General features: G+C 33.8%; 1 protein-coding gene across 6 annotated transcripts in view; it reads left to right on the plus strand.

The window, feature by feature from the left end:
• Positions 1-13,501, plus strand: part of LOC114338951 (uncharacterized) — a 296,642-nt gene that overhangs the window by 199,460 nt on the left and 83,681 nt on the right. For all 6 annotated transcript variants that reach the window (XM_050650332.1, XM_050650334.1, XM_050650335.1 and 3 more), the window contains exon 5: positions 9,283-9,498. In XM_050650332.1, the coding sequence (XP_050506289.1) occupies positions 9,283-9,498 (216 nt within the window). The remainder of the gene's footprint in view (positions 1-9,282; positions 9,499-13,501) is intronic.

Genomic DNA, 13,501 nt, shown 5'->3' on the forward strand with positions numbered 1-13,501 from the left:
ATTTGTATTTTTTATTTTATTTTTTATTTGAATAAATGGCAAATTGTAGAACTCTTTTATTCCATTTCATTTCATATACCTAATGTGAGAGTCCATCAATCCCTTTCTAGACAGACAATGTTCTTTAAAATACAGTCAATTATATGTCATTTATTTGTTTTTTTATGTTTTCACCATGTTTTAGCACATGTCAGGTTATTAAATGGAAACGTTTATTAAGAAACAGACTAACTCTCGTGGGACATGGTAGATAGCAGAGTTAGTTAGAGTATAGGCAGGGATAGTTTAGATCGTGGGTTCAAACCCACCTAATGTGAGTTGTTTATTAATAAATAGCAATATGCTAGTGGGTAACTGCGAGACTTGCAAGACTCTTGCTGCAAGACCAAGACCAAGACCAAGACTGGGAGTGCAATACCAAGACCAAGACCAAGACCAGGTGTACTGGTGCAAGACCAAGACCAAGACTGTCCAAGTCTCGTCTTGGTCTTGCATTTGGGCAACACTATCTCAAATATGTCAACACGCATGGGATAATGAACATAGAGTTCAGTGGAGAGATTCAAGTATAGTCCTGAAAGAATCAGATAGTAAAAAGAGAAAAATCAAAGAAGCGGCTGTAATTATGCTAAATGAAACATGTCAACACGCATGGGATAATGAACATAGAGTTCAGTGGAGAGATTCAAGTATAGTCCTGAAAGAATCAGATAGTAAAAAGAGAAAAATCAAAGAAGCGGCTGTAATTATGCTAAATGAAACTCTATCTAAAACTAAACCTAACAATGAACAAGAAATAACAAAGAATTGCATTTATAAAATACCTTGTGAATGCGAACAATTTTATTTAGGTGAAACATCAAGACCATTAAACGTTAGAATAAGTGAACATCAGTCTTATATTAAAAATAGAGAATTTGATAGATCTCAAATATGTCAACACGCATGGGATAATGAACATGGAGTTCAGTGGAGAGATTCAAGTATAGTCCTGAAAGAATCAGATAGTAAAAAGAGAAAAATCAAAGAAGCGGCTGTAATTATGCTAAATGAAACCAATTTTGTCGCAAATTCCTCGGTAGAATGCAGTAGGGTGTGGTTACCCATACTGAAAGAGGAAGTCAATAGAAAGAAAATACCATGATTAGTAAGTCAATAACAAATCGAGTTAGTACAAATTTTATATTTTAGTATTACTTATTGAATATCTATGTATTATTAATATTATTTATAATTGAAACATATTAAAGTCAGAATTTGGTATTAGTTTTTTGAAAGTAAATTAAATGTAAGACCAAATACTTACGATGTCGGGATAGTATCACGAGGTTTTTTTCCTGGTTTTCCCTCGTGATTTACTATGGAATCTCTAACGCGAGAATTTTACTCTCATCGTTGCATTTGTTTGTCTTTTTAAAGACAAATCACATGCTATGATTTTTTTTATGACGGATATTCTTGAGTTGGGATTGATTTCATGTAATCGAATGAACTATCTTTTAGTAAAGTCGTCCCAGGAACGCAACTCATAAATATTGGCGATATCATTTTAAAGTCTTCTACTTTACAATGTATAATATACGTCTGAATTGCTAATATAAATGAGTCAGAATAAATAAATTGTTGGAAGAATTTTTTTACTTAGCAACAACATTTTTGTTTATTTTAGTAGTATTTTGTATTTTGACAACGAAACCCGATTTGGGCTTCGAAACGTTAATAAAATTATTTTTTCAATTTAATTGTGACTTATTTCCCAGTAAATAGTTAATCATAAAAATGTCACAATAAAATAGCTTCAGAACAACATCAAAAAAACTTGAGAAAAAGATCAATATTAACCCTATTTAAATCACAGACAATATAAAAGAAGCATAAAATAAAAAATAATATAACTAGTGGTGCAAAAGAAGCAATTGGAGAAAGAACAATAATTGATTTAAACAGTGGCATAAACCAAAAACCATGGTTCACACAGGAAATCAAAGATTTTGCAAAAGAGAAAAAAGATGCATACTTAAGATACTTATGTTTTTGAGCCTTGAAAATCGTCATCTTTCGTTCTTTTTCAGTTTTAAATTGTTTATAACTCGAAAACGATCAACTTTAGAATGATCCAAAAATGTAAAATAATATCTGTCCGGGTCGATTTTTTTTCAAATCTATAAAAAAGTAATTTTTTTACTATAGTTAGAACAACATTGGATCAGGCACCCTTTAATTTTTTGTAATTGTTAACATGCTAAGTTACATATTCAATAAGATAAATGCAGATTTTTGTTTATATTCGGTTCAGATTTGGACCACCATCTCCATATAGCCATTTCAGCATCCTCATGCCTCATCAGTGAAGCTATGCACTCACAAATCTGAACGAATACACACAATCTGACTATTTTAAGGGAAACCATCGCGAAAACAATGGTTCCACCTCTTGAGACGCATTCTAGCGACATCTCTCGTATTAAGAGGAAAACGAAAAGCCCTAGATACAAAGTTTACTACCTTTTAAACAATTAGAATAATTGAAATAAAATACAGTAAACAATATTTTAAATCCAAGACTTTTCGTTAATAAACTGCTTTCTGGCTGCATCCCGTATCTCCGGATTTTACAATATATAATCACAGAGACGATGAAAATAGGAGAAAGCAAAAAGGACACTTAGGCCACGCATTTACCTTCTCTTCGTCTAGGAAAAGGACCGAAAGACAGTTTCTAAATACTCAGAACTTTCAAATATGCAAATAATTCTACAAGCAGCCTTTACTAATTCAGGATAAGGATAGTTCGATTCTTCATCATCCTTCCATTTTTTTCTGGGACGGCCTACTGGTCTTCTATCGTCTCTCAGAAACACTGTCTTCCTCTGATCTACCACATCACCTGCCCATCTTATCTTAGCGTTTATATATGTCTGACGATGTTTTTAGTACCATACACAGTCAGCATATCAGCTTTGCGGCGCCTTCTCCACTCTTCTGTCAATTCATCTCTTTGAGGGCCAAATATCATTCTGAAAACTTCGCTTTCAAATACCCGCAGCTTATTTATTTCCCGCTGATGTAGAGTCCAAGTAGGGCGAATAATTGGCTGTACAGTCGTAATTTAGATTATCTTCTTAACAGTTTAGCTCTTAATAATGACGATAGGGAATATAATGCTCTGTTATTACAGATGATAATGTTCCCTAGATATTTAAACCCTTTTACTACTTCGAAGTTGTGGTCATTAATAGGTATGTTCTGCCTAACTCTTGGTCTTGGATTTTTGGTTACTAGCATGTATTTCATCTCCTCTTCATTTATTCGAAGGCTCAGACTACTTGTTTCTTCCTCGAGTTGTGAAAACACCTCTCTCATGTCTCTTGTAGAATGAGCGACTGCACCTATATCTTCAGCAAAGGTCAACAATTGTTTTTATCCTGGATTCGCAAATCCTCATGTCAGCTCAGATGATATTTTACTTATTACATATTCTGAGGCCAAATTGAATAGCAACAATCATAGGAGTTCTCCTTGTCCAAGTCCTGATCTTACACTTAGTCTTTTATATTTGTTGTCTGTAATTTAAGACATTTGCAACAAAAAAAATTAAAAGTAAATCAGGTACATTTATTGCGAACCACAGATAATCCTTCAAAGAGCCACATGTGGCTCGCGAGTCACAATTTATAATATTGTTGCACTATAATATTGTTCCAAATATTTTATTAAGATATTTCAATTTTTGCTATTTTTATAGGTATATATAACACAAATATAATGTTTTTAAGCAAACCAAGAAACATTCGGTTTAGATTTAAGGTACGTATTAGATTTAATCAATGGTTTCGAATTCACCTGAAAAAAGTTTCGAGTTGGCAGGTCAGGAAGTTTTTTGTCATTAAAAGTTACGAGTTGGCGCGTGTCCGGCACGTCATCTGGGGTTCGAGGGTTATCGGCACTAAATTGATGCAAACAGATTACTTGGAGGTTTTATTGGAGGCAATTATTATTCGTCTTTTTATTTCCTCTGATGTGTTATTATTGGGGTTAACCTATGTCCCTAGATATATGAACTCTTTAACCGCTTCGAAGTTTTGGTCATTGATGATTAGATCTGCGTCAATATTTCCAGCTCTTGTGTTAGTCGCCATGTATTTTGTTTTATTTCGATTTATATGTAACCCCATTCGTTCTGCTGCTGCTACTACCTCGGTTAGGATTTCCGCAGTTCTCGCTCTGGTTCTTGTTATAATGTCCACGTCGTCTGCATATGCTAGAATTTGGACAGATCTATTGAATATTGTTCCCCTGCTATCTATATTAGCGTCTCGTACGACTTTTTCTAATGCTACATTAAAAGTTGACATGCCAGCGCATCTCCCTGCCTTAACCCCCTATGTATTTCAAATGGGGTTGACGAGTCGTTTTGAATTTTTACTGCTGATATCATCTTCGCCATTGTCACTTTTATCATACATATGAGTTTTTTTGGAATTCCTATCTCATTCATAGCGTTGTAGAGACTTGGTCTTAATACACTGTCATAAGCAGCTTTAAAATCGACAAAAATATGGTACATATCTATGTTAAACTCTTGCGCTTTTTCCAAGATCTGTCGTAGTGTAAAGATCTGGCTAATAGTTGAACGTCCACGCCTGAATCCTGCCTGATATTCCCCTAGAAATGTTTCGGTATAAGGCTTCAATCTCTCGTGCAAAATGTTTGACAATATCTTGTATGCTGTATTAAGGAGAGTTATTCCGCGGTAATTATTGCATTCCAGTTGATTTCCCTTTTTGTGTAACGGGCATATTAAGCCTAAGCTCCATTCTTCAGGAATTTGCTCCTCAGACAAAATTTTACAAACAATTTCTCGCATCACCTTGGTGAGCTGCTCTCCGCCGTGCTTAAATAACTCTGCTGGGATGCCATCGCTGCCTGGGGATTTGTGGTTTCTTAGTTTTTCTATAGATCTTTTCACTTCTTCTACCGACGGGGGTTCCACGAGTTCCTCATTTCGGTATTCCAGCTCTATATTGTTAGTTGGTTCCCCTGGTAACAGGATATCCTCTTTGTTGGTAAGTAAGTTACCTTCCTTATCATTACAATAGTTGATTTTCGGTTTGAATTCTTTTCTAATAATATTTATTTGATGATAGAACTTTCTTGTTTCTCCGTGACTCATATGGCTTTCGAGCCGTTCTAATATGTCATTTTCCGAGTCTCGTTTCTTTTTTCGGTGTATGCGTTTTTTCACTCTCCTTAAGTTTTTGTATCTATCTATTGTTGTCCTAGTTTTCCGTTGTTGCATGGTCCTAAATGCCTCGTTCTTCTCATCTGTTATTTTTTTGCAGTCTTGGTCGAACCAGTCGTTTCTTTCTTGGGTTCGGGATATTCCTAATGTGCTTTCGGCTGCTAATTTCAGAGCCTTCTTGCAGTTGTTCCACATTTCCGTGCTTGACTGGTCGACTACCCAGGTGTGTTCTAGGGTTTCTTTTATATGTGACTGGAACTGTTTCTTTATCTTTTCATTTTTTAGCATATGTAAATTATATTGTACTTGTCTAGTGCCCCTTTCTTTCTTGGCATTGGAAATTCTTTGTCGTAACTTGGCCCCTACCATGAAATGGTCTGAGTCAATATTTTCGCCTCTGTAACTTCTGACGTCGATTAGGTTTGTAAAATGCCTTCTGTCAATTATTACATGGTCAATTTGATTTGTGGTGTGTCCATTTGGTGATATCCAAGTTGCTTTATGGATATTCTTATGATTAAAACATGTACTTCCCACAATTAAGTCTTTGGAAGCTGCCATACTAATAAGAAAATGTCATTAGTAACGTTGTGAACGCTGTGTTTACCAATATAATCTTGGTAGCATATCTCCTTTCCTATCTGGGCGTTCATGTCTCCAATGATTATTTTAATGTCGTTAAGTTATCATGTGCTTTGGCACAGTAGTGAAATGATACTTTATTGTAATTTTTTATTTCTTAAATATTCTCTATACCTAAGTGCTTTAATTTGTGAGTTATTCCTGATTCTTTAAGTCAAACATTATTAGCAACAAAAAATACGTGAAATTATTAGGAGACCGTAAAAATATTCAATCACAAATAATTTTTCGAAAAAAAAAAACATAATAGCCTAGACTGATCGTTAATTTATTAATAAGGGAAAATATATCAAAATACTTTATACTTTTACTTTATTACAAAATACTAGAATACTAATAGTCTAGTCGCAACATAGGGGGTCTCGTGGACACTTTTAGTTCGCCGCGATTTGATGGTGGTATTATAGGTTTTTTGGGTCGCTGAATCCAATGGAAGTGGTCTGGAAGACCAAATGTGGTGCGTTTAACTGATATTACCAAATTATGGTAAAATTAGGTGTTTTTCAGGAATTATCAGATGCCCTGTAAATAAATTGATGGTGGTAAGGTCTTCTCTGGTGTATTTTTGGTCGCTAAATCGAATGCGACTAGTCGCGATTACTCAAAATGTATTCTTATTTTGTAAAGAAGAAAATAATTGTTTATTCGCCGAAAAGCTCGAAATGCGTTATCTACAGCAAATTTGTAGTCTTTTTCACAGTATTTTTATACGCTAAATCGATTGTCACCAGTCGTGATAGCTTAAACCACGTTCCGACTTTGTTATTAATATATTATTGCAAAAATAACGGTTTACAGTACGTTTACTCACGTTTTTGCTAACACGTAGCTATACACGTAGCTAACATGTCAAAAAAAAACAAGTGATATTGTGCCGATTCTGCTTTTACCCTGGGGGTGAGTTTCACCCCTTTTCGGAGGTTGTTAATAACAATTAAACGCACCACATTTGGGCTTCCAGACCACTTTCATTTAATTCAGCGACCCAAAAAAACCATAATACCACCATCAAATCGCGGCGAACTAAAAGTGTCCACGGGGCCCCCTACGTTGCGACTAGACTATAAGGGAAGAGTAAGTACTTATGATTGTTGGTGTGTAAAATATTAATAAAAACATATATAATATTCTACCAGGTTGGCTATGATATTAAAAATTTGCTTAAACATTTGACATTATACTATTTTTATAGTTCCCGTTGCTTTGTTACCATTACTAATATGAATTTTTTCTAATGAGGAACTGATTAATATGTATTTTGTACTAGAACTGTATAACAAAAATGTGATACTAGCAGTAAAAAATTATTATCAGCAATTCCCTGATAGCCGAAAACAAAGCAGAGAAACTTTTGGAAGTTTACTAGAACGGTTTGAATGGACTGGACACTTCGCTTATGAGAAATCTGATCGAACAAAAACTGTAGTAAATGAATAAAATGAATTAAGTATATCAAATCCTTAGTGTCAATGATGATATGCATATTAGTAGGACCGTTCTCATAATCTAATTGTCTAATCTGTTGAATTCGTTTTAGTATACTTTTAAAACTTTCACTTCTTGGTTGTCGTCGATCAGGGAATTGCTGATGATAAATTCTTATTGCTAGTAGCACATTTTTGTTATACTTTCCTAGTACAAAAATTATATGATTCAGTTCTTCATTAGAAAAATTCATATTAGTAATGGTAACAAAGCAATAGGAACTATAAAAATAGTATAATTCTAAAGGACATGGTACACATCTTATGGAAAATATAATGTCACTCAAATTCAATAAAATTGACATGACTGGATTCGTCTCGACTTAACGGTCATTTCATATCATTGCGCCAACTCTGACTTTTCAATAATAAGAGCATAAATTGATATAAATATATCTGAAATCAAATAGGTACGTACCTATTTAAGTTAGAGAAAGAGAAAATATTTTATAATAACCAAATTATCGGTACTCCATAAATCTTCTCCTTCTGTTAAGCCTCTTATTCTAATAGTTTCACTAATACGCTTAGGTCCCGCGGGGTTTAAGCTGTTTTGAATAACACCTAGAGTAATAGTGATTGTAAATGACATCTTTATGAACTTCAAAAATGTGATTTCTATAAGCTTTAATTGCGATTTGCGCTGTAATTAATCATAATTAAAAGTGGGAGCAATGGCATGAATTGACCGTTAATTTGAGACGAATCTATTGATGTAAATTTTATTGAATTTTAGTGACATTATATTTTCCATAAGATGTGTGCGGTGTCCTTTAGTGTCATAGTCAACGAGGTAAAATATTATATGTTATTATTACTGATGTTTTGCGCACCGAAAATCTTAACTACGTACGTATTTTAATATCTCTTCCAATATTAAGAAATTAACAATGAGTCTAAAATTATTATGTTTTCTTTTCGAAAAATTATTTTTGATTGAATATTTTCACGGCCACCCAATAAAATTTCATGTATTTTTTGTTGCAATTAATCATTGGCTAAAAGGATAGGATAGTCCTCCTCAGCTGTTCACGTGAACTCACAATGGTTTGACTCAGCCATGTTGTCTTTTTAAATTAAAAGAAATTAGATGTGCATTTATTAATTTTAAGTGGTTTTTATACCTAAGATCTGTGGCTGTTGCCCAGTATCTATGCTTTTTATTGTGTTGTTTAGCAATTGCACTTCAATTGAAGGTTTTATAATAGGACGAAGCTCTGATGATGGCACGTAATGTATTGAAAGTACTTAGCTGATTAATAAAAAATTTTTACATACTATCAAATTTTTTTGAGAACATACACCTGTTTGCCGGTTTGATCATATGAAAAAAACGCAAGAAAGGTTTTTTATCATAAATTAAACGAGGAATTTAAAAATAACTTTTAATTTGAAATATCTCAGGCGTACTATTTTTTTCTTAAAACAAATTTAGACGATTACATATAAAAGTATTCATTGTATGTCAAAAGATGCGCAATAACTATCTGTTAAAACCCACCAAATTTTATTTCCATATCTTAATCGGTTTTAGAGCAATCAATAAATTTTCGGTTTGTAAGACAAATTTCGACTCCTCGGTGTTGAAGCATTTGACATATGTTTATAGAACAAAATGTCTTTATTTTTTCATGCAGAACTACCGCTTAAAGTTTGTCATACTTATTTAGAAACACCCTGTATATGATATGATATGTAGTAATTCTTTTTCAAGTTAACATACACCTATTCTAACTTGGCTGTACCGTACTAATGACGACTAATGAATCAGAAACACGTGTCTGTTGTTGCATTTTATGTTATACATATTTTGTTTTCTGTTTTTTTTTATATTATAATACATAAAATATATTTTGTAGACATTCTTATCTTGTAGATATATTTTTAATAAAAATATGATATATTTATTTATAGGTACATTTGATTTGCATGCCTCCAGGAGGAGACAACATTTGCGAGAAATCATCCGACTACCACTTTGTTAATGATTTCTTATACAAACCAGTAAATCTTGAGGAATACCAGCAAAAACCTAATATAACATTAAGGTATTCGGATAGATATTACCCCGAACAGTATAGAACAAGGTATAATGAAGACGACGATGCTCCAGTGCAACATCAACACTCGGTGAGTCATTATTAGACTTATTCCTTTGTGTCATTATTTTAATTGAATAATTATTTAGTAACCTTACCAGATATATTTCATAATTTCTCTCTCTCTCTATTGCCTTTCCTTCTTATGGAGTATTGGGCGCTCTTGGGTTCCTTATCCATCCTCTTCTGTTTTACTCCCTCGAGATTTCCTCTACAAGTATTTTTCCTTCCTCTTTATTTCTCGCTCTCTGTTCGACTCCTTTCTATCTCAGGCCAATTCTTTCATGATCTCTTGTTACACTTCTTCTTCAGCTATTATCGGTTCTTCATCTTCTTCTTCTTCCGTCTGATTGGTATTCGAGCGCTTGTCCGGTTATATTATTTCGGTCCTTCCTTAGAGTATGCCCAATCCATTTCCATTTCCTTCTTTTAATCGTGACTGTTATTTTCTCTTGTTTTGTTCTTCTCCATAGATCTATGTTCGTTATATTATTCAACCAGTATAATTTTCAGGATTTTTCTCAACGATTGATTTATAAAGATTTGTAATTTTTTAGTACTTGTCTCTTCCTGTCTCCAAGATTCTGTTCCATACAATAATATACTCTTAATGCAGCTGTTAGATATTTTGATTTTGGTTAATTCTGAAATATCGCATGTGTTCCAGATTTTCTTTAATGAGTTATATGCATGTTGTGCCTTTACAATTCTTTTTTCTACATCTGATCTACTACCACCTTTTTTCCATGATTGATCCAAGATCTGTTAGTTATCTTCCTCCTCTATTTGTCTTCCATTTATAGTTTCTTGGTTGCTGTTTTTCAAGGGTTTTGTTTTTTTTTTGTATTTATCTTCAGGCCAATTACATTGGACTATTTTGAAAGCTTGTCGATCTTCTTTTGCATATGGCTGCTATGTTCGGTTAGGAGACCAATGTCATATGCGACCACCAAGTCCTCCAACTAGTCATGCAAATTCTACCTAATACCTGTTTTTTTATCGCTTACTTTCTGCACGATCCAATCTGTTATTATTAGGAATAATTTTGGAGACGGCGCACATCCTTGTTTAACTCCGCTTTGTATAGTTATATGTATATTCTACCATTTCTCCCGTATGTTCCAGTTTGGCTCTATATTCCTTGTAGAATAGTCTGATCAAGTTGATATATTTCATTGGTAGTCCATACAGTTTTAGTATCTTCCACATTTGTTCTCTGTTTACACTATCGAAGGCCTTTTCAAAGCCAATAACCATTATGTTTATATTTTTTTGCCATTCACTAGCTTGTTCCAAAATATTTCTTAGAAATTTATTGTGGTCAATAGTTGAGCGTTTAGGGCAAAAGCCTGTTTGATTGCTTCTTAGTTTCTTGTCTAGCTCTGGCTTCACTCTATTCAATATGATCTTGCACAACAATATTTTGGATGTGGCACTTAGCAGTGTTATTGCTCGCCAATTCTTGCATTTGCTTAAGTCATCCTTTTTTAAATTTACCAGTCACCATTTAAATCAGCTATTATTAAATCTATCAGTAGGTTGTCGTTCCAGCGGCTTTGCCATTTTTTCGTTGTTTCAGTGTGTTTTGTTTTCTTCTTTCGTAATTTCATTTTCATCTGTGCTAATTACTTAATTAATTTTTACTTAGTTAATCGCTTAACTCCTGTATTACATTTTCTTCGTCTATATCTGATATTTCCTCGTGTTTTTAGTATATTTCGTGTATTATATAATTATAGTGTTCTTTCCATTTTTGTATTATTTAATGTTCTGATTTAATTATATTCCCTTGTTTATCTTTGATTTGTTTATTACTATTTAGTATTTTCCCTATCAAATTTCGGATAATAGTGTATTGTGTTTTCAGGTCGTTTTCTTGCGCAGCTTTTTCTGACATTTTTAGCATATCATTTACATAGTCTCTTTTGTCTTTTCTGGCTTGCATTTTAAGTGCTATATTTGTTTCTTTGTATTTTCTTTTTAGCGGTTTTCCTTCTTCGGTTGCTTTTTTTTTGTAACATTTCTTCTTCAAGTTTCTTTCTTTCTTTTATTAGTTGTAATTTGTCTCTGGGTATCAATTTCTTGTTATCCCTTTTTTCATCCCTATCGTTTTGTTTGCAGTTTTTCACCGTCTCCTCATTTTGGGACACGGCTATTCGGTTTAGTTCCAATCTTTCTATGAATTAGATTCTTGTGTTTTCTTGTTTAAGAGCTTCGATATTGTATCTTCTTCTTCTGTGTACCTTCCGCTTTTTGTCTTTGGCTAATTTCATCTTTATTTTGACCCTTACTAGCATGTGGTCTGCTCCCACTTCTGCTCCTCATAGACTCCTAAAATCTTGTAGCCAACTTTTCTATTTTGACTGGATCAGTATATGGTCGATTTGATTTCTGTATCTTTCTCCTGGAGACCTCCACGTTTCTTTGTGTATGTTTTTGTGCTTAAACATACTTTCACCTATTATCATCTCGTTGTGTGAACAAAACTGTATTAATTGACTTCCATTATCATTTCTTTCTCCTAACTCCTCCGTTCCCATAACTGATTTATGTCCTATTTTATCATTCCCTACTTTGGCGTTCATATCTCCAATTATTATTTTTATGTCTCTTTGGTATTTATGTATATTTCATAATTAAATCAATTCAATCTTTTTCTTCGTGTAAGCCTTTCTCTTCAAACCTGACCCTCCGGAGGGAGTGTAGTGGTCGACGTGATGTCGTGTATTGTCTGTTTCCAAAGATCTCTGTATCTGGTCATTTCTTTTAATTCATGCATACGTCTTTCGCACATTCCTGTAATTTTTAATTCCAGCGTGTATGTAGAAAAGTATAAAAATAAAATGTGTAATGTTTTGTCAAAGATTAATTAGAAAAGTCAGATTAATTAGTTATTCATCCCGACCTCCTGAAGCGAATACGATCCATCCATGGGACGTCACTATAATATATGAATTAATTAACCTCAGACTTAAAGCCCTTTTAAAGACATTCGTTATATTCGTGACCCTAGCCCAAGGATACTCTGGACTGACCAACTAATGCCTAACAATGGGAGGCAAATCGCCAAAACAAGAAAAGGAGGAAAAGAGAACTTGTAATAGTAATTTCATCGTAAAGACAGACAAATTGAAGCCTGATGTGAAGCTGAACTCAAAGTAAACATGAAAAGGCTTATTATTACAAGGGAAGGTGGAAGGCCGAAGATCAGAAGGAAGATCCCCAACAAGATGGATCGATCAAATTACAGGAATATGCAAAAGACCTATGCATGAGTTAACACCTTGACGACCGGCGCCCAGTATATTGGACATACCGGTTCCTTATTTATAATTATGGGATCCATGAGATTAGGTTTTAGTTTGTCGATGTGGTGTATAGTTAAATATTAATTCGTTACATATTAAATTTCATCATCAACTCGTTACATATTAAAATTATTCATAACTATACATTGGATAAAATTTAACGCGGGATCTGGAGCAGGTTTTCTCCATTGCTACCCGGTGCACAAAGTGTTAAAAGAAATGACCAGAGCAGCGGTTCTCAACCACCGTGTCGCGACACACTGGTGTGCCGGAAGAACCTATCAGGTGTGTCGCGAGATTTACGAATACGATATTTTTATTTATATTTTTTTACTTGTTATAATATACCAATCATGCATTCAACCATTTTTTTCCCACCCAACCATCCAACAACAACCACTGGAGCTGATATATTTTCTACTGTTGACACCTTCTTTCAGGATCACGGACTTAAGTGGACGGACGGATTGTATTGCGATTTGCGATATGTATATGTACAGATGGTGCTGCTGCAATGACGGGAAATGTCGAAGGATTTATAAGTTTCGCACTAAAGATAAACCAGTTGATAGTAATTACTCATTGATTTTTACATCGAGAAGCTCTGGTAGTAAAAACTACGGATGGAAGCTAACTGGGTGAAGTTATTCATACTGTTGTTTCTATGATCAACTATATCAAAACTCGTCCGGTGAAATCAAGCGTGTTTGAGAAACTTTGTAAAGA

The sequence above is a fragment of the Diabrotica virgifera genome, chromosome 5, assembly GCF_917563875.1.
Source record: "Diabrotica virgifera virgifera chromosome 5, PGI_DIABVI_V3a".
NCBI lineage: Eukaryota > Metazoa > Arthropoda > Insecta > Coleoptera > Chrysomelidae > Diabrotica > Diabrotica virgifera.